At 39.5% G+C, this 22,122-nt stretch overlaps 1 protein-coding gene across 9 annotated transcripts in view; it reads right to left on the bottom strand.

Annotated features, from left to right (window-relative positions):
• The window catches only part of LOC130930261 (adhesion G protein-coupled receptor L2-like), a 236,617-nt gene that overhangs the window by 140,935 nt on the left and 73,560 nt on the right, over positions 1-22,122 (bottom strand). For all 9 annotated transcript variants that reach the window (XM_057858087.1, XM_057858091.1, XM_057858090.1 and 6 more), the window contains exon 3: positions 1,005-1,218. In XM_057858087.1, the coding sequence (XP_057714070.1) occupies positions 1,005-1,218 (214 nt within the window). The remainder of the gene's footprint in view (positions 1-1,004; positions 1,219-22,122) is intronic.

The following is a 22,122-nucleotide window of genomic DNA, read 5'->3' as shown; positions in this document are numbered from 1 at the left end:
CAACAAAATAGCAATAACATTATTAACTGTTAAAGTGATCCATGGATAGAAAGACTTGTAGTTCTTAAAAGATAAATGTTAGTACAAGTTATAGAAATTGTATATTAAAACCCCTCTTAATGTTTTCGTTTTAATAAAATTTGTAAAACTTTCAATCAAAAAATAAACTAGTAGCTCGCCATTGTTGATGTCAATAATTACACAATGGTGCTGAAACCCATAAAATCAGTCGCACCCAAGCGCCAGCAGAGGGCGACAAAACACCCAAAAACACAAGTAACAAGTGCACATGACATTGTGCTGTCATTTTAATCTGTTTGAGCGGGGCATGTGCGTTAAATGCGTCAAATATTTTAACGTGATTAATTTTTAAAAATTAATAACCGCCCGTTAACGCGGTAATTTTGACAGCTCTATATATTATATCATATTGTATTATAATGTTATTATTATTATTATTTTAATTTTATTTACTTTCATTCCGTGAAGAATCCAAAAAGGGTTATTTGATTGTGGCTTTCTGGAAAAACAATACATTTTTACATTTAGGCACTCCTGCAATCGTCACACCTTTTCTGTTGCAAACTGACCCCTGCTCCTCATCAGAGAAGGTAAAAGTTATGTGGCCCTCACAGGAAAAAGTTTGGGGACCCCGGTATAAAGGTATCTGCAAATTTAGAGTTTGACACCTTGAATGCAATGACACATATTGCTGAGAACAAAATCTGCATCATGAAGAACTATGATCAGGAATGCCATCTTAACAAGTTGTGAGCCAATATGTATTTCATTTTCAAGAAGTTGATGTACAATTCTTTTTCCTTTCGCTACACTTACTAGACACACATCTGATGTAGCAAATTTAGACTGTGATGATTGTCTTTTGCCTTGTTTACTTGAATTGTTGAGGCAGACGCAGGTGTTTATACTTCCCTAGCTGATGTATTTCTGTGGGGGCAAAATGTTTACATGCATTTCATGTCAAACTCAATCCTCTCAGGCACCTTTGTGATATAATCTTGTAGGCGTCGGGAAGGTAGCAGTTGACGTTCTCCATTTGGAATGGGTCGGCGTCGCAGATCTTGTCATCAGTCCGCCCGTAGTTGGCCGTCTCGATCATGATGACGTCGCTGCCAGGGCACCGTAGGTCGATGGCGTAGCCCTCGCATGAGAGTTCCCGTCGAACCAGGCCAAAGGGCAGTGCGGCGCGGCTAAACCCTGAGAAGAAACATGATCCAAAATTATGTACAATCTTGGCATTTAGTGTTGTTGGGTCCTTGAAGGCAATGCGGGCATTAGAAAAAAAATAATTGTTGGCTAAAAGATCAAGATGTAAGTCACTTAGGGATGTGACCGAAAATTTGGCGCTGAAAACCATCTGCCGAAAATAGCTAAAAATGCATTATCGGTTTTCGATTTTGAAGACCGAAAGTTACCACCGAATAGTGTGAAGAACCTTATTCCTCTTGTGATGACGTAATCAAAACACGGCGAGAAGCAACACCCTAGCCAATGCTGCCGTGAGTACTTTGGAGTTTAATCAAGCGAACAGCATAAAAATAAAGTAGAATTTAAATGCATTCATGAGTATTTGCTGTGCTTTTATACAATCGAATTATGGCACGACCACTTCCTCTTTGTGTCACATTTTTTTCCCGCGACTTCCACAATGCGTTTGCCAGTTGCCGTTTAATCTGGCTGGCAGCGACTTCGCTTGGCTTCGAACTCAGCCCACTCGCCTGGCTCTTCATTGATTCCACTTCTTGCACAAGAAAACTAATTATTATTAACACCTAAGCCTCTTTCGGCCGAATTTGCATGCGTTTGATGTTGCCTTTATATTTCAAAGAAAAAACTGTTCATAATGGCCAGGTTGGGTCCCTTTTCTTCAGGACACCATAACCTTCATGTCTGAACTGTTGTTTTCTTCACTGACCAATTGTAATCAAGATTTTGGACCCAAAACGACAAAAAAAATCCCAAATCTTTTGTCAAAATTTGTAATGTTGCTGTCCTATTGACAACCAAATATGCTCGACCAACCGTTTTGAAGCTTGATAATATTTATTCAACTAGATAAACATTCAACAGAAAAAAATAAGACTGAAAAGTTTTATGTTTGAAAATTCAACACAAACAGCAGGTATGGTCAAAGGCGCTTTTGGCCTTTACACATACTATGCTCAAACCAGGTTATATACAGTGCAAAATAGTGAAAGAATATATATATATATATATATATATATATATATATATACATATATATCATCTAACACACAAAAGGTTTGGAGGATATCCCTTTGTGAGGTTAGGTATTGTACCCATCACTTTATCAAAAGTATATACTTGCAATCAAGCTTCTCCAACGGACACATCTATTTATAAATTGAAAAGATATATACTGTATATAGTTAAGAAAAAAATATATATATATAACAACTAAAAAAAAGTATTTTCAAAAATATTGACAATAAACTAGTTCAGTTTTATTTTTTCAGGCATGCTACTCAAGTTTCCTCTTGAACAGGACATAGAGCTATTTCACACAGCCCACTCTTTCGCCATTTGCGCGCTGCTGTAACTTCTCACTCGCCGAGACGCTGACTCATTTGAAGAAAACAACGACCAATCCGGCTTATCCTCATCCTTGAGTTGATGAAATAATGCATTAGCTTGCGTTAAATTTAGTTTCTGATTCATTCCGCACGTTTCAAAGTCATTCACTCAATCCAACCGGCCATCGCTCATTACCTCACCTCCCTCTCTTTAGATGGTGCCTTGCTCCGTAATATATTAAAAGTTTTCGGATGATGTCCATCCTTTGTGAACTCATATTGGCTCCTGGGCTATGTAGTCTTTCGTGGTACTTTCGGTTTTGAAAAAGGACAAGAAATGCTGGAAATATGGACATAAACACATGGTCATTGCAGCGTTTGAATGCTTTTTTTTTTTTTATGAAGGCAATAAAACTATAAAACTCAAATGACATCATCTCCCACTTTACTTGGTCAGTGGACCTCAACTTTCGCACTTTCATATGAGACCAACCAGCGGCACGTGGGTGACGTAGTTACAGCGTGACGAGGCTTCAAAGATGATATGTGTGAAAATTTTGCCGCCGACATGTTCGGTGTTAAAGAGTTAAGGAGTAAGAGATATTGTAATACTTGTAAAGACCTTTACAAATTTTGGCGAGAACAGAGTAATTTTTGTTGTTGATGTGAACTACAGTTCCACACAAACGGACATCGAGATTTCGTTTATATTAGCAATTTTAGGCATTCAACCTATTGTTCGAGTGTTCTAAACTTGCAAGAAAGCATATTTATCAAGGTTTCATCGGCTGTGACATGTGTGTCTCCGTCCACCTAAGAGAATGCTATGATGACAGCAGCACCTCTGCTATAGGATGCGTTCAGATTTTTCCACAAAACGCCCACTGCAGCCGAGAATGCACCCAAGTGTTTCCAAGTTTTCGGTTTCTGGCAAGAATTTTACTTTTGGTACATCCATTAAGTCACTGGAGGGTAAACCTCACAAAATGTTGAGTAAATAGAGGGTGTCTCAAGATGACCTCATTCGATCGCCAACTCTGGACTTCAAGTGTAAAGGGTTTGTTTTCTGTGCAATGCAAGATAGAGAGAAGAGTAAAAAACATGGAGACCAGAGTGTAAGATCCTCATTATTTCACAGGGTGGTCAAATAAAAGTGGAGTCCACACAAGACAAAAATCCATACATGGAATTGAAGGTGTGAGTGTGGCCAAGTAAGTATGCTAAGCGGGGGAGAAAATGAGCTTTTTCATTGCAAAAATGACCCTCCTTCCAGGACATTAGAGTGAAATAGGCTATTACGGAGTATTCTCTTGTCTGAATAATAAAACACAATTTCACAAAGAGAGGGTGGCCTTTGCAGAGAAAGAAGAAAGATGCCAGAAAAAAAAGGAATAGATAATCTATTATCTGGGGTTGAAATGATTCAAAGTTTTTAAAAAATGCAGCTGTCTGCAACTCTGAGAAGAAGAAAAAAACAATTAGGTAGCGTCTAAGTAGAACATGTAAATGTGTTCCATTTACGGAGTGCATGCAGAGAGCTGCGTGAACTGTCAATAATCGCCGCTGTTCACTGCAATCGTAAGCTCCCGAGGGGGCAGCCGGCGTCGGTATTTTCTCTCTCTCCTAATTAGCCTTTCCTTCAGTCTGCTACCTTTAGCGAAGCCCCATTGGCTAACCGGAGCTTTGTCACGCAGCAACACTTACCACCCCGGGTTCATTTTGCCCCCTCACTCTAATTACCCTCACGCGTTTGACAGCCGCAGCCCAACACAATTAGAGTTGCTGAAACGCTCAAAGTTTTCAAGTGACTCCGGCTTGCAATTCCCTCTAAAAATGCCAGACGCTTTTCCGTCTGTCGCCGTAATAAACACAGACGGCTGCTAAACGTACACGGTGGAGAATATACAGATCAAGTTGTAGCGATGACGAAGAAGACTGCACATGTTCATCATGGAAGAAGGCCAACATTTCTTGAAAATGACAAAAACGCAAGTAGATTCGATCTTTTGCTGTTTAACACCTCATGAAGAAACATCTTGGTTCATACTCGAGTTAACTGCTGAGCTGACTCTATAGCCATCATAAACAACAGCTTCTAGAGAGGATTTGCACCAAAGATTGTGCTCGAAAAGGTGCAAACCTAAAGCAGTAGTGGAATGGTCGGATGCTGGGGAATATACAGGTTCATTTTGGCCAATCAAAATAGCGCATCCAACTGGCTAAAAGCTCAGTCTCATTGCTTCATTTGGATGCGATCACCTGGGTCGACACCACATGACTACTGGTTTCTATTTAGGGCTGTTTTTGTTTTCAAGTTTGTTTATTTTCTGTTTGGATTAGGCATGTGCCGGTATGAGATTTTGACGGTATGATAACCTTAAGCAACCGTGGTTTCACGGTATCATGGTATTGCAATTATAACTCTGAAATGTGTTGTTTTGAGATGTATGGGTTAAAAACAAAATCCGTTGAACAGGATTGTTTAATTTTTCACAAAATATTTGCAAATTGGAACATCGGCATCAATATAACGTTAAATAAAGAAAATAACAAAAAAAATGCATAACAAATATTTTAAATAAAATTTAAATGAATAGAATGTATAAACTAAAACAACAGCCACAGCTCAAGTTGCTAAACATTAGAACAAAAATAATTATTTTCCATAAAAAAGTAATAACACTTTTAAATAAAAGTGAAAAAAAAAAAATAGAAATTATATCAGGCACTTCACTGACTTTAAAACTTCATCTCAACATTTTGACAAACTTTCAATTTCAACATATTCCTCTCTCAGTCCAAGTTATGATGCAGGAATATGAGTATGTTCACCTCTTCTGGGATAATATACCAATACTACTATTAAAATTAATTACTTGAATATTAATGGAGAGCGAGAGTAAGAGACGGAGCGCGTGTGTATGACTAGTATCATTATTTACACATTATACTCACAGACACCCCCCACACACCCTCTCTCAAAACAGAAAGTCGCCCGAGACAAAAAACACCACAGGCTGGATTATGAACATTTTATTTTGAACAGATGTTTACAATTGTGGAAGAATGGTCACTTTAATGTGAAATCATGTTGGATGTGTTGCCTGCACGTTGGCTGTCCTTCCTCACCTAAGACGCGGCCGTCTAGCTTTTTGGTAGCCGAAATCCTAATACCATACTAGCGACTGTCTTTTTTAAGGGGTGAAAAAGCTCAGGTGTAGTTTTGACAGCAACAGTGTGTCACCGACACACAGGAATTAGCAAAAACCGGAGGGGGAGAGGTAAGCGCTGCCGCTCCAAGCCATTTCTGGCCACTTTTTTGGGACATAAAAAATAGGTAATACTGTATTACGACGGTATGACGGGAAATTTTTGTGGTTTTGAAACTGTGACATTTTCATACCACGGTAAACCTTGAAACCGGTAACTGCCACATGCCTAGTTTGGATTCCTGGCTGTGTTCAAGTCAGGGCGAACAACTGTAGCGCTGCTATTTGTTTTTTGCAGCATCAGTCTATCGGACACAAGCTTATTACTCAACATTAGGTTGCTCCATGAAGCAAAGTAAATACTAAGGGTGTAACAGTATATGTAATAGTATTGAACCGTTTCGGTACGTGGTGCTCCGTTCGGAACGGACACGTACCGAACGAGTTTCTGACGTAATATAACCCTTACTTTTCGAGGCTGTGAGTCGATCAGGTTACAGTTTCTTTGTGTACATTTACCCCATCTTCTGTACTATAATGAGGACCAACACAGTAGGACAGTATAACCCAGAAACGTCAACGGCGCGACAACGTGGCCGCCGGGACAACGCAGTGAAACGCGGGCGCAGACCCGGCTGCAGAAAGAAATTACAGGGGGGGCATTACATTTTTTTGGGGGGGCACACTACTTCAATGTAAATTTAGCCGTAACAGTGGCGTTTTTACCCGTTATATTTTCTGATGATAGTGTCAGTCAGTGAAACTGCAGGAGGTGGCAGCGCTATCCCTTCATGTTGACTTTCGGCCGCGTCTTTGTCATGGCTTGAGTTCGTCTTTAGTTTCTTGAAAAAAAAAACACGGATGTCCATTCCAATTTGAATTAGCAACGGAGGAGCCGTTCAATCGCCATTTCTGTAACCGGAGCAATCCCTGTCCAATCGCAGTACACAATAGCAGGTGTTGTGCCGAAAAATAGCCGCCCCGCGTGAAATGTCCCCCCTGACGGGAACGCTTATTTATAACGCTTTATTGAGGTGAAAACATCAAATGTTTTCATGGACTCGTTACAGTAATGGATTTACGACTGTAAAATCACTTTTAAATAAATAAATTAGACAAAATACTAGTACTTTATTTTACAAACAAATTGTGGACTGGGCCACATAACCATCTTTGAACAGAAATGTATTAGTCAACAGGTTTTCACGACCATATCTCAATGACAATCACACAGTTATGACATTTAGTTCAAGCAGAGTAAAATAATACATATATTCACGGTATAAGAAAATCGTTTCCATGTCCATCGATTGGTAAGAAAAAGCTGTACGAGTGACGTGTGGGCGCTCAACAATAAAATAAATAAATCAAATAAACGCTCAATAAAGCGTTATAAATAAGCGTTCCCGTCAGAGGGGGACGGGCGGCTATTTTTCGGCACAGCACCGGCTACTCAGCCCGCCCCCCTTATCTGTGATTGGTTAGAAATTGCCTACATTCGCTGCTGTGATTGTGACGACAGATCAAGATAGGATGACTAGAGCAGTGTTTTTCAACCTTTTCTGAGTCACGGGACGTTTTTACGTTGGAAAAAATCTCGCGGCACACCACACCAAAATGTTCCAAAATTACTTTCTGTATAGTATATTTAATTATAAAACAATTTCTCAGTATTTATACTTACTCAGTGTGAAACGTTGAGCAATTAGGTTTGAAAAACTATCAGACAGGGGACTTGAGCAATGCATTTAAGCACACACACACACAGACAGGTAGTATTAACGTCTCTGCCACAGTTTGGGACTTTTGGGATTTAGCATCAAAGTAACTGGCTTTCAGGGCGTTCTTATTTACCTTTGTAGTTTTCCTCAAAAAAGTTGCCCATTTCTCTGTGTTTTCACGAAGGCGTACAAAATAATCCATCGACTTGTTCTGAAGCGACGGGGGTTCATTTGGAGATGAGTTTAAGCTTGTATGGCGCCATGGCGCTAGATAGCCGCTCGTGTCGCGTTCAAGAACTGCTCGGATTTCTAGGTATCTCCCACCTAGCTGTCTTCGATAATGTGTTGGAATAAAACAAAGAGGGAGGATTAACGGTCGTCACATATGGATAAAATGGAAACGACACTTTTGTATATATCGACACTTGACGAGTCAAATAATGAACAGTAGAAGTGCTGGGGTCCACATTGTTACGGAGAGCAAGGTGGCTGACGGCTAGAAATCCGAGCAGTTCTTGAACGCAACACGACTCATCTGCACACAACTGAGAACTTTTCCCACATTCCTTCCTTCCTTCCTACTGCAACTTTACCCGACGATGTTAAAAAAAAGCGACATTGGATAATTTCTCGCGGCGGCGGCACAATCGATTGAAAAACACTGGAATATAGGGTTCATTCTCCCCGTGTGTGTGTGTGTTTTTGTGGAAGATTTAAAATAAAAAATTTAAAAAATTACACCGTACAGTTTAATCGAGCTAGGGCGGGCACAGCCGTCCCTCGAGGCGGGCACGGCCCCCTAATGCCCGCCCATGCCGCCGGGTCTGCGCGGGCGTTGGAGTCAATCAGCCAATGCACACCAGTCGCAGTGCGGCCACGTGTTAGATGCGTCCCAGAAGCGGCTCAACGCAACGCACGCGAAAAGAACGGCAGAGTTTATTATTTGAAGCGAGACGCGGCCCTCCTGCGTCAATACTACTACTGGTAGCTAGGATTGGGCCGAAAGTCACTCGTGTAAAAATACGGTGGATCCAATCGATTTTCTTACTAATATGCAATCGTAACCTACTTTTTGAGTCCATCAGATCTCTTGAGTGGTAGATCGGGAACCAGTTGACTTGTCTTTGTTGATTTACTGCTGTCTTCTCTGCTATAATAATAACCAACATGGCCCCGTGTTCAATACAAAACCCTCCTACCACAAAAAAACAAGTACGAACTAATATTCACATAGGAACTAAAGTTATACAACATAAAATATATAATATAAATGAATACTGCATCACATTTGTAAAATAATAAACACATAATAAAATAAATAACAGCCCAGTGAAATAAAATATATTGAAATGAGCGAAAACACCTGTAATTAAATAATAAGAATAATACACATATCCTGCTTACACAATTAAATTTATCAATTTCTGTGTGGCGCTTTAACTTGAGAAAATCCACCATTAAAGCTTTTGAAAACCGTTCATGAGAAAAAAAATGTTTCATTGAGGCATTCATTTGTAAAATACATGTTAAAATCTTTGTCATTGGGATTGCTTTTCTCTTTAGCACAGGACTTTTTTCTTCTTTCTTTCAGAAAGAAAGCTGACCAATACGCGGGGTCTGAAAGGCAAATTATTGTTGGATTATCTTTAAATACACGCTACTTTTTGAGCAGAATTCTAGCTTTGTATAGGTTAATGTTCCTATTGTTGAAAGCACAAAGGTGTGTAATAAACAACTAGCACATTTATATTTTGCATTTTGTTTTCTTACTGTACCGAAAATGAACCGAACCGTGACCTCAAAACCGAGGTACGTACCGAACCGAGATTTTTGTGTACTGTTACACCCCTAGTAAATACTGTACCAAGCATTGCTTTGTAACTCTCCCAAATTTGTATATTGCAAAAGATGATGACTTTTCGTTATTTGGGGATGGTAACTTAAAGGGTATGAAAACGCAAAGGGGGTGTGAGACATCAATAGAACCGTTATGTGCCAAGATAACAAATATTGATAAAGTTAACAAAAAAATCAATCACATTAATTAGCAATTATCGAAAATAAATCGAAAATGACGAACATTTCCGAAAGTGATCCGGAAACAGCCGAATGGGGCGGAGACGTCATAACAAGGAAACAAAAGGTCGAGGCAGGTGCCATCGTTGTTTATCGACGAGAGAGTTGCGTTCGTGTTTTATCAAAAAATCGCTAAAATGGTTCAAACCTGTCATGCTATGTGGCTTACAAATAGCCATTTGTCGCAATGTAGTACCCATGAGTTCCAGAACGCGAGAAAAAGAGCTGGATTACGCAGACAATGAGTAAAGTTCGTCAGTGCTAAGAGGGCTATTTTGCAATTTTACAGGCTTTTGTTTGGGCTCAAATTGATAACCCAAAACACCAAAGAAAGGTTCATAACTATCCTCGTCAATATTAGAAGAATGTTCGTTTCGTCGGATTCTTCGCTGCAAACAGAAACAAAATTGTCCGCCATCATCGCCTCCATTCAGTACTAAGCACTGAGCCGGCTGTTTCCCTATAGTGACGTCACGCACACAATATGCTAGATTTCCGGCATCTCGGGGGCGGGTCCTTTTAGCTTGACAATCGACCTAATTTCTATCATTTTCTTGGTGTTGCGATGTGTGTAATTACACGAAGTGGCATGATATGAATTCAAAAGGCATGCGTTGATGGATAAATGATGGAATATTAGCATTTCCCCAGGTGTTGTCATACCCTGTAAAGACAAGTTTGCTTCGAGCAATTTGGTTGTATTTCTCAATAATCACCTTTTTAGGTTGCTTTACATTTTTCGTTGACATCACTTGTACTAGTCTACCAACAACAGCGACAAATCAAGCCCTTGCATTTAACCAATGGCTGCTTCTTAAAAATAACATGATGTGTGTCAAGGCCAGTAGATTCTGCTTAACTCCGCTGTTTATCACCTCATTAGGAGACGTCAGTAGAGCCGAACAGTACGTGGAGAGCTGCAGGGTCACTCCATCTATCCCAATAACAACCACAATTACCCGAAGCGTCCGCAGAACCCGGGCGGGATGGCGGCTGATAAAACACAGAGTGGAGTCAGCGGCTTAACCGCCAAGACTAATGATCATCGCGCCTGCCATTCCTCACGGAGGGAGTGACGGGTTTATCACAGCATCCAGGGAAGGAATGCATTTCACAGGGTATTAAAATTCGAAAGGGAATCCGTCGCACGAGGGAACGTACGTCATCTGCCTTTGTGACCTCTTTTCTCAGGCCTGTCCACTCACGATTCGACACATCTATCAGAGAACTAAGGCAAGATGGCACGGCTATCGTCAACAGAGGTCCAGCTATTGATTATCTCAGTGTCTCGCTGGCCCCTCCTCACTTGTGTGAATCATTCTGGTCAGAGGCTAACGCTGGATCAGATAAGGGGAGGGTACTCGCCGTCTAAAGGACAAATTGATTCTCCCTCATCTGTACTTCAATAATGACTTTCTTGTTGACCTGTACTGAAAAGTGTAGTGTGACAAACATGGCATAAAAATATGTTGCATGCTTGAGAATAATTCCATAACCTTCGACTCTTTTTCACTTTCAAGGGCAGTGAAAAAGCTCAACACTATAAAATATTGGTTTGACATGCACCTGAACCTACATCCTTGCCACGCTTATTTACTAGCTTGGTGTGCTGCGGCAGATAAAATTTCAACTTGTTGATCCAAAAATAAATTATGTACCATTAACAATGTAACTAACCTATCTACTAAGTGACATATCGTGACAAGCAGAACAATGAAGATATTCACTGCCGTGGATGTTTGTATTTTAAAACTTAATTCAAACATATACTGCCACTGACAAACATTTTTGGGGCGCAGTCAACGAATAGCTAGCTATAAGTTCTTGTCTGTGAAACTGTAGCTTTGGAAAACGTTTAGTGACAAACAGAAGCCAACAGATGGCCGTCTTACATCATTCAGAATTTTGAATTGACGACTAATATTAGGAACCAGGGCTGCGGCTATCGATTATTTTAGTAGTCGATTAATCGATGAACTAGTTAGTTCGAATAATCGAGTGATCGGATAAGGAACATAGAAAATTAAAATACCTGAGCTGAGCCTCAAACGGTATAAAAAATACATATAAATGATGATCTAAGTACAACAAAAGAACAATTGGCTAACTTACATAGCAAAAGTCCCCTAGCTTAAAGGCTATAAAATGCTAACTTTTTTTTCCACAAAACTCTTAACAAATGGTTCAAACACATACTTCCACAAGAAAACAGCTAAATATACCAATAAATTAAATTACGAATGCATTAAAAAAACATTAGCTCCAACAAAAACTTAGCTTATGTTTGACTTAACAGGGAGTAGCCATGTGAAATGAGTTATGTCATGTTCACTGCCACCACTAGACAGCAGTGTATCCACCCAAATCAATAAAACTACATGCAAACACTTTCAAAACAAACCATTACAACGCTGCTTTAATTAAACGATTATTGGAAGCAGCAAAATTTAATTGAATCTTTTTCTAATCAAATTACTCGAGTTAATCGATTAATTGTTGCAGCAGTATCAGGAGCCTTAGCTTATGGGGGAAAGAAACAACATGTTGGAAACCGGAAGAGTTTAAGCACCTCACATTCGAATATGTACTGCATAAATGTAGTATCTCGTGACAGTTTTAAAAAAAGTGTTTTGCGAGAGACATATAGTATATTTTGAATAATATTCTGAATGTAAGTTTTTGTACGCATACTTTGAGGATTCGTAAAGCAAATATTAGCAATAAAGTCACATTAAAGTAACATTTCTTCACTTTTTAGTCAGAAAATACTGTTTCATATAAACCGGACCTATGTTGATTACTAAAGCTCGAAACAAATGTCCAAAAAATTAAAGAGTCTCTGTTGGAATTATTGTGCATACAGTTAACATTTATGCTTTCCTTATTATAATCCCTAAATGCCCCCAAATCAACAGAAGGTGACTCCAAACCACCCCCAAAACAACTGAGCGGATCTTCGGTCTGTATCTATCACAGCAAAGCTCCGATTGCAATTTCTCCAAAAATTGCATTTTCTAGTTATAGTTGGTCACCAGACATGATTCCTTCTGTCTAGTCAGCCCGCCCCCAAAGTCTCCTCTATCTTTTGGTAGTGATTCTTGACATCGTGTGCATCATAAAAGGTCAAAAGGCTATAAAACAGCTGGCAGTATAGTACCCCTTGTTGACGTTCCTACAATACAAAACAGGTTGAGATTTCACACTGAGTAAATACATTTGTGAGGAAATTGAGATCATTATTTCAGTGTATTCAGTTTAAGCTTGAAAAGCACTGGCTTGATTTAGCCGCCCTTGTGCATTCATTCGAACAAATAAATCCACTCCATTTCCTACCTTAGTTCACACAAACACATTCATGACTGGATCTGTTGCTTACCAAAGCAGTCAAAGATTTTGATGCACATCTTGAAATCTTACATTTGTCCTTCGGCATTTGTAAACGATTATCTATCGAGCTTTCAGCTAAGAATTTTCACCTTGGCAGTTATTCCAGTTTTTTTTAAGTAACAGTTCTCGAGCTCATGCAGTGTGTCTGTGTTCCAGTTCAATAAGACTTTTAAAAAGGTGGACAAGATGATGCGTGCAAAATTGCAGCATCTCGGCAACGTATGAAACACCTTTCAGCTGGCGTTTTGTTTGACTGTTCGAGTTGGAGATGCTAGATGATGAAGGTCAAAAGCTTTAAGGAGAAACGCTATCAAGATGACTGCGGGGGCTAAAAATCCATAGCGTAATCCCTTTGAGTGTAGGTGGAAAAATGAAAGTAAAATGGTTGGTCAATCTTTATCTGTATCCCAGATTAACATGAATTTACACAATCAGTGAGGGAATTGAATACTGCTTCATACAGAGCATTTTGTCTAATCTCCATAGCAACTACTTTGCCTTGGCCATAATTGGCTGTGATCCCTATTCGCGGCCCTGTTGACATGAAGCCTTATCACGCATTCTGGTCAGTGAGTGACTGTGAGCAAAGTAGCTTTTCAAATTCCTCCCTCTGACCTGCCTGCTAAGCCTTCTATTGAGCTCGACAGAGAGCCAAGGCAGGCCTAGGAAAGCTCCTCAATATGTTGTTTTCCCCACTACTTCTTCAGTTGACACACTATAATTCACAGCTGAAAATCCCTGCTTCGAATACATATTTTGTTTTCGATCAACACCCTTGAAATTGGCAATGGCAAGGCAGCTCAGACTGGCTCATCTGAAACATCCCGCATACACCGTGGGGCGTTTAAAACCCCCGAAAGTGAAAATGAAAAGATAACGAATGTCGAAATATTGCCATTTGGCCAGTGTGGTCGCCAGACCGTGAAGCAAATCTGGAAGTTCATCGTAGTTATAGTCATCACCGACCTTTTAAACCTAACTGCCTTAGGATATAAAATAATAGCGGAAGAGTGGAATTTGAAGAACAAGAAAAAAAAGTGGGACAGTTTTTGGAAGTTAGACAGACAGACGAGGACTGACACAGACGGAGCGCAGAGGCGTTGCTTGACGCTTGTCATCCCCTATTAAGCTTCCTTTGATTGGCCTTTGTGGTCTTGGAAACGGCAAACAGCTGCATGCAAATGGGTCCCGTTTCCCCCCGTGTCTGGCCCCCATTGTTCCTTTGACGGAGACACTCTCTTTGCAGGCATAAAGGAGGGTGTAGCCTTTAGTCAAATAAGAGCGTCCCCACCGCGGCCACAGCGGGGGCACTTGAAGATTGTTTGTCTTTTTATGTTGTTTGCTTCACAATAATACTGGGAGCCCAAGAGGAGATCTGAGAGTCAAGCTTGGCCTCCAACGGCCCGGGAATGCCTCCATAATCCCATATCCGGAGTGGTCAGAGAGTATTTTTTTTCTTTTAGAATGGAGTTTCCCAAAGGGAATTTGAAAAGTAGGACAAACATGATTGAATTCTTATGAGATAGGAGAATAAAGCGGCGAAGCTGATTTGTGCGGCTATACCTCAAAACACGAACACATTCTACTTCCTGGATATTAGTATAAATTCTATAAAAAACTTCATTAATTTACAAATAGCAAACATATGATGGCTCACCAGACAACAGTAAGATCGAGAAGCTACAATGATGCCATCGGGTATCAAAACTAAATTTTTCCCTTGCTATTTTGAAAATTCAAAACATATGGGGGTTTTAATATTAATTTTGGGTTTCAGGTTCAGTGGGTAAAATAAAATCCTAACACATCAAAAACAAACTACTTATGCGTAAATGAGCAGAAACACTTTTGGCGAAATATCAAATGAAATGTCAACAGTTTATGTCTTTTCTGTCTTTTTGGGGAAATAAATATTGCGTGTGAGTACAGCAGTAAAATTATAAATTGCGTATTATGCTGGAAAAAATACAATAATAAAAGCATTTATATTGTCGTTTTTTAAACAACGCTCACCATGGCGTATGCTAGAACTGTATTTGGTGCACTGTGTCCACACACTTGTTACAATTTTTGTCTCTGACCTAATGTGTTATTTACCTGAGAAACAGCTATCATCAAAACGTATGAGGTAGTGCTTCTACTCGGGTTTATTTTTCTAAATTTTCTGCTGTTTTTTTTTTTTAACAATGAAACAAGAATCAGATAATCTCAGAACATTTACTACTGAGAGAAGATTTGAACAATATTAAATGAACCAAGGTCTTCATCAGTTTTTAAAAAAGTTAATTTAATTAGCAATTTGATGTCAGTTCATACCTGTTGCTCGTCTACAATGTACTGTAATTTTTGGACTATAAGGTTAACCTGACTATAAACCACACCCACCAAATGTTACAGGAAACCTGTCTTTGTTCATATCCAAGACACACTAGACCAGGGGTGTCCAAACTTTTTGCAAAGGGGGCCAGATTTGGCGTGGTAAAAATGTGGGGGGCCGACCTTGACTGACGTCCTTTACGTAGAACAATATATTTAAGCAAAATTTAGCAAGCCATTCAGTGTGTCACATTTGCTTTATTTTTTTAATGAATAATTTCAACAATCTCGCAACTAGCCTTTGCGGCGTTGTCTTTTGACTCTCGGGCTCTTGCGAAATACTACTGCTGTGAAATTAAACTGGCTTCAAGTTGCTTCAATTTCTCGCGTCGTATCTTCCCTGTAATCTTGTCGTACATGTCAGCGTGTCTTGTTTGGTAATATCGCCTCACATTGAAATCTTTAAAAACAGCAACTGTCTCTTTGCAAATGAGGCAAGACATAGTTGTTGCATATTTTAGTGAAGAAATAGTCCAATTTCCACCAATCCTTGAAGCGTCAGCCGTCACAGTCAACTTTTTTTAGTTGATTGTTGCCATTTTAGAAAATTGGAAGTAGAGGGTCACACGGAGTAATGTTGCTTAGCCCTTAAATACCTGCAACATGAACCAATTATCAGAGCATCCCCAAATTTGAAAAATAAGGTCTTAATGAAACCTTTTTTTCAAATTTGTGAAAAGTCAAAATGAATATGTGTAATAAGCGCTCTAATATCTATAACCCATGCTAAATCATGTTTTTTTCTCATGGAACCTGCAGATGCATGTGTCGACTTGCATCCATCATTTTTTTTTTTTCCCCAAAAAGAAATGTCAAAATTATGAATTACTCTGAAAATCATGAAATTTTATATGTATCAAATGCGATACATTTGGCAATAAAGGGTTAAACTGCTGCTGCCTTTTAGTGGGTAAATGAGGAGCAGCATTTCGTGTGTAAGCTACTTCATATGCTGGTTGCAGTACTGCTGACCAATTTATTAAGTCTGTGTGCGGGCCAGATGTTATTGATTTTATGAAGGAGGCTGGAGGCCGAATGAAATTTGACCACGGGCCGCATTTGGCCCCCGGGCCGGACTTTGGACATGTCTGCACTAGACACACTAAGTCACAGGTGTTAACATTGCATTATGTAAAAAAAAATGTCTGGACTACAGGTTACAGCAGGGGTGTCAAAACTATTCCACAGAAACTTCATTGCTAAAACTTTTTGTACTTGATCGGTAGGAACTAAAAAACAGGACCCACAGCGACCCTTGAGGACCGGTTTGTACAAGAAGGTGGGTGGGGGCTCTAGTCCGAAAATGACGATAATAACCATCATACATGATGTAACACTCTCGTTAGTTAATAAATGAGTATAATATGGCAGCTAAAAAGCCATCAAGTGACAAAAGGTTTGTTGGAGAATCCTGTCATCTGAACAAAATCAGGAAGTAGCTAACTTAACCAGTTATATGGCTTCACCTCATTCATGGGAAACAAAAGTTCGTCCAAAACACGATGTTAAACCTCGCAATAGGTGCACAAAAAGAATCAACTTTCCAGGTCCGGGCAATGCAAATCTTAATGGATACAAATACACGAAAAAAATACATGTCTTCACTTGACATATGCCGATTACCGGTTTCAAGGTATACCGTGGTATGAAAACGTCAAGGTTTCAAAACCACAAAACTTCCGTCATACCGTCCCTAAGGTCTTAGCTATTTTTTATTTCCCAAAAATGCATGGAGAAATCCCTCGGTTGAAGCTGCAAGGCTCAACCCTCCCCCCACCGGTTGTTGCTCAGTGTCAGTGAGTCAGCTGTGCTACACTTTTGAACTTTTTTCCCCCATTGAAAAAAAACAAAATCGCTGTTAAGGGAATACTTCGGCTACAGAAAAGTTACAGACGGCCGCGACTTAGAGGAGGAGGCCCAACCAACATGTAAAACATGTTTGCGGAGGGTGGCTGCCAAGGAGGCAATACCTCCAACATGATTTCGCATTCATACAAATTTAAGGTTGGTAAACACTATGATGATGGCTTCCCACCAGCTACGGGAGTTAGCTTCAGCGTGTTTAGTGTGTCTAGCGGTGGTAAAACGTAGAGGCGTGCGAAATTTCCGAATCTTGGATTATTCGCGATTCAGTCGTGGAAGATTCGAAAACAATTCACAAACATCCAAATTCCGATTATCGAAATATGGCAAATAAAGCGGAACTAAAACACAGTAGAGCGGTCTTCGGGACGCAGTGAGGAACGCACCGACAACTTATGCCGCAAGATAAAAAATACCTGACTGTGGCCGACAGCCGCTTCAAACAACACCCACATGTCTACAAACTAGGTCGACATAATACTACAGTAGATATCCCATGTATCTAAAACTAGATGCAAAATGAAGGACTCGGCGGCGTTAGCACAAGTATGAAGAACTAGATGCAAAATGACAAACTTGCCAGCGTTAGTAAACAGCCACCATCTTAAAGCAGTAGACTTCTGGCTGTTGTAGCGAACCTTCCGAGCAAACGCCATAATTATTTATCTAAAATACTCTGAAATCGGCAAATCCTTGACTTGAATCTATCTTTAAATGATGAAACAATTTAAAAACTTTTACATGTCGAAGGGAAATTATGGAATAAGGGAAGCAATTTTAACAACTTTAACTGTTGATTCACAACATTAAATTAATTGAATGTAGTTTAAAGAGCATATGACACCAGAAAAAAAGTCTTAAATGGCATTATTATGTGAATTAGAATCATATTTTGAGACGATTCGACTATATACAACAATTTAGCAAAGCGCAGATGACGAGAAATTAGTCTTTTAATCTGCCGGTTAGCCACGCCTACCATTATAGGGCTTTAGCGTCCCCAACAGGTGGATGACGTCAGCGGTAGACTGGGCTCATCGGTTTTACTATTCAGCCCATTGAGGGGGAATTGTTCAGAACAAGGAAAACGCGACGAAGAGAGCCGCAAAATGTAATTGTTTCAGTCTCTCTACTCCCAATATTTTTACAGGATATTCTTTTTATCCAAGTATTTTTCCCCAATGGCTATATAAATGGCTTGAGAAGGACCAGTCAGCCCGTCGAGGGGGAACTATTCACAATGAGGAAAACGCGACGAAGAGAGCGGCAAAATGTCATTGTTTCTGTCTCTTTACTTCAATATTTTTACAGGATATTCTTTTTACCCAAGTACTTTCCCCAATTGCTAAATAAATGGCATGGTCATGACAAATAACAATCTTGTGCTAAATGGAATATAAAATAATAAAAATCCATTTATTCAAGACGACATGGCAAAATTACTCCATAATGGTCAAAACAGTCGACTTCACCTTTACTGTCACACCTCCCGAACGATATTTTATGACACCTAAATCGGACATATGTAATTTCCCTTCCCCGGCTTCAGAGAATGTAAACAGACCAGAAGGAGTGACAGCTAGCCGACATGCTAACCCGAACCGAGGGACATTTCAAAGTCTTCGAAGTGGAAAATCACACATAACTAGCCTGGATTATTTGACATGACGACCCGGTTGTCGAGTTTCTTTGCGGATCGGCAAACCGCCCGGCGGAGAGCAATTTACAGTTCGTTCCCTGGAGGAGGGTGGCTGGAGTTGTTGTGCAGCTAACGTGCTAACAGCTAACTGCTAATGAACATGAGGATAGCTTTTTACATGCCTATCAATGATCAAACGTAAGTAGTCCTTTATTTAAAGGAATTTTATAGTGTTTACTTTGTAATCACTGTATTCGTATTTGACATAATACAAAACAAGATGTTTACTCACTTCCTTGTAAGTCCAATGGTCCCACAGTAAATATCCACGGTGAATGGGAACATTTTGAAACTCCAAAAAGGCGCATACGCCTCTCCCGCATACAAAATGATTTTTCTGCAGCCGTTTGGCTGGCGTGATGCAAAAAATAAAAGTATTAATCCGCAAAATCAGCTGAATCCTTCGTCCTCATACACAACAGTACACTGTATAGTGAAGAGAACGTCTTCTACCGTACACGTCACAGCGCCCTCCTCCTCAATGAGAGACCGAAGCCGGAAGTCACTCATTTTCATGGCGCGGGATTCAAAAAACTAAATAAATATAGCGATCGCTTCCACACACATCCAAGCGGTCCATATCATTCAGGGGCATAAAATACCGCGTGTATTATGAAATAAACATGCTTTTTCGTGTCACAGGCACTTTAAAGCTGCTGATACAGAATGGGGACTTGAGTATTGTATTTACTGTTTTGAACTGTTAACTTGACAGTGAAATAGTGGTTTATTTAAGCCTGAGAGGACTTTTGGAATGAATGTACGAAACATTAAATGCAGCTAATAGCTGGGTGGGTTGCATCAATAATCGATTAATAATCGAGTCGTAGCCTCTGTATCGTAATCTAATTGTTAGATGCCCTTTTCTCTCTGGCACCTGTCTGTGTTGAGAAAGTGTGTGTACAATGTAAATATGATACAAGTCATAAACAATAACGAACACACAAACAATAAATAATTCAATTATTTTTCGGTCTGATGGCAATAATGTTGAGCTGTGGCTCACCTAAGGGACTGCATTTATTTTAGTTTGTTTAGAATATATATTTTTTTTTATTTTAACTTAAAATTATACTTATGTTCCAATTTGCTAATATGTTTTCAAAAATAAAAATCCTGTTGAATGGAATTTTACTTTATTTTATAATTTATTTTTTTTAAACCCAGATATCTCAAAGTAACACATTTTAGAGCTGTAATTGCAATACCGTGATATTGTGAAATTTTTGCTTGAGGTTATCATACTGTCAGAATCTCATACCGGCACATGCCAAGTCTTCACTCCAAGCAATAAAGTTCACTAAACGCTCAAGAATCAGCCAAAATGTCAGAAAACCAAAACAGTCCACGGGTTGGAGGCTTGGAGCATGTAGACATCCAGTACTCTTAACACAACCCCACACTACAGGATAACAACTCAGAATAATCTTTTACAGACATTGGCTAATCAGGCTTCTGCTGACTTTGATCCCAAAGGAGTAAATTGACGAATTGTAGCAGAAGTCTCACACGTCACAGTCCAAACAACACACGAAAGCTGCGACTGCTGATACAGTAACCCACGTTTACTAGAAATCTGCCGCCGCTGCCATGCATGAGCGGCCGCCGCATGTGAGTGACGCCCAGTGGCAGGGTGTGAGATGAGCCTGGAGATTTGGGAGGAAAACAACACCTGCTTTTCAAATACCAAAAACACAATATCTCCTATTTCATTTCAGAGTTGACATGCGGCCAAACACTCACGGAATAGTAGTAGACATTTTGCCAGTGTTTTCCATGACACTTAAGTCCATCCGCTCCGGGCCGGTCTTGTTGGGAATTGTTTCTAAAGATGGTGTCAGACAAGACCACAATAGCCGCAGCCACGCCCGCCCTTTCCCAGACGGCTGCTATCAGACACTTTAGATTGCAAGAGAAGGATTCTAAAATAGAAACCTGCTATTTACAAAGCCATCTAGTCCATTTGGGGTTTGATGCGGAGCTGTCTTCTGTGATGTTTACATCGTGACGTAAAGGTTCGCTAATTCAAATGCAGTACAGAAACTGGCATATTGGAACATCTTGTTGAAAGGGAACACATCAGACCATCACTTTGCAGACTATGCTTTTAACTCTTAATTGTATGACAATTGTTCTTTCACTTTTCTTTCAGTTGACCATTGAAAAGTAATTTTAAAAAAGTGGCGTTGTTAGACCTATTTTAGGTAATTTGGTATTGCTTTTATTTAAAAAAAAAAAAAAGAAGAAGAAAAAAAAGGAAAAAAACATTATAAAAATGCTGATAAATTCACTATAAAGTTGCCAGAATATTACTTTGAATAAATAACCATGCAACCTGTCATTATTAACTTAAATATGATCATAAATCTGTCAGTTTCCCCTTACTTCCTATAGTAAGGTAGAGTTCCCCTTTGTGCGTTGCTATCCAATCCATTCCACATCACTGAAAATCCAGTCTGCGTCCCTGTAATATTACTACCTTTTTTTTTCCGCAGTTGGTCTTTGCTCATGTCTTCTTTTGTTGTTTTACAGTCAAAAGCTACATCCCAGCTCTAAAATAACGTTGCTACTTAACTGCTGCTAGCTAGTTAGTCTGAAATGCATTGTGAAGGTCCTAGTAGAGTTAAGTCTGTACTCCTGTTACCACTATCTTTGGGGTGACTTCCTTCTGGAGCATCAGCTGTCTTTCTCACTTTACGAATAGATGGGTACAGGAGCTGAGCTCATTCACGTATGATTATCATCAGTGGATAGTCATAATAATACACTAGTAACAATCACTCGACCTCCTTTATTGACCTGTTGGAGTCAGAGCTGAGGAGCAAAGAGGGCAACAGGGGAGAGACCTCTACTGAAAAAGTGAGTAGGAGACTAATGATTAGAAAGTGGAGAAAGCCAAGATGATGATTATACATAGCATACATACACCCCCACCCCTACACACACATATACAGTACAGGCCAAAGGTTTTGACACACTTTCTCATTCGTGCGTTTTCTTTATTTTCATGACTATTCTCATTGTTAACTCTCACTGAAGGTAATAAAAATATAAATAATCGTGTGGAATGATGTATTTAGCAAAAAAGGTGAAATAACGAAAACCATGTATATCATTCTAGTATCCTCAAAGTAGTTTTTGCACACTCTTTCCATTCTCTTGATGAGCTTTAAGAGGGAGTCACCTCGAATGTTTATTATTTAGTTATTTATTTATTTTACTTCAAAGGTACAGTG

The sequence above is a fragment of the Corythoichthys intestinalis genome, chromosome 14 (assembly GCF_030265065.1).
Source record: "Corythoichthys intestinalis isolate RoL2023-P3 chromosome 14, ASM3026506v1, whole genome shotgun sequence".
Lineage (NCBI taxonomy): Eukaryota > Metazoa > Chordata > Actinopteri > Syngnathiformes > Syngnathidae > Corythoichthys > Corythoichthys intestinalis.
The sequence above is the reverse complement of the archived record's forward strand: the minus strand, read 5'-3'. Positions and strand labels throughout refer to the sequence as shown.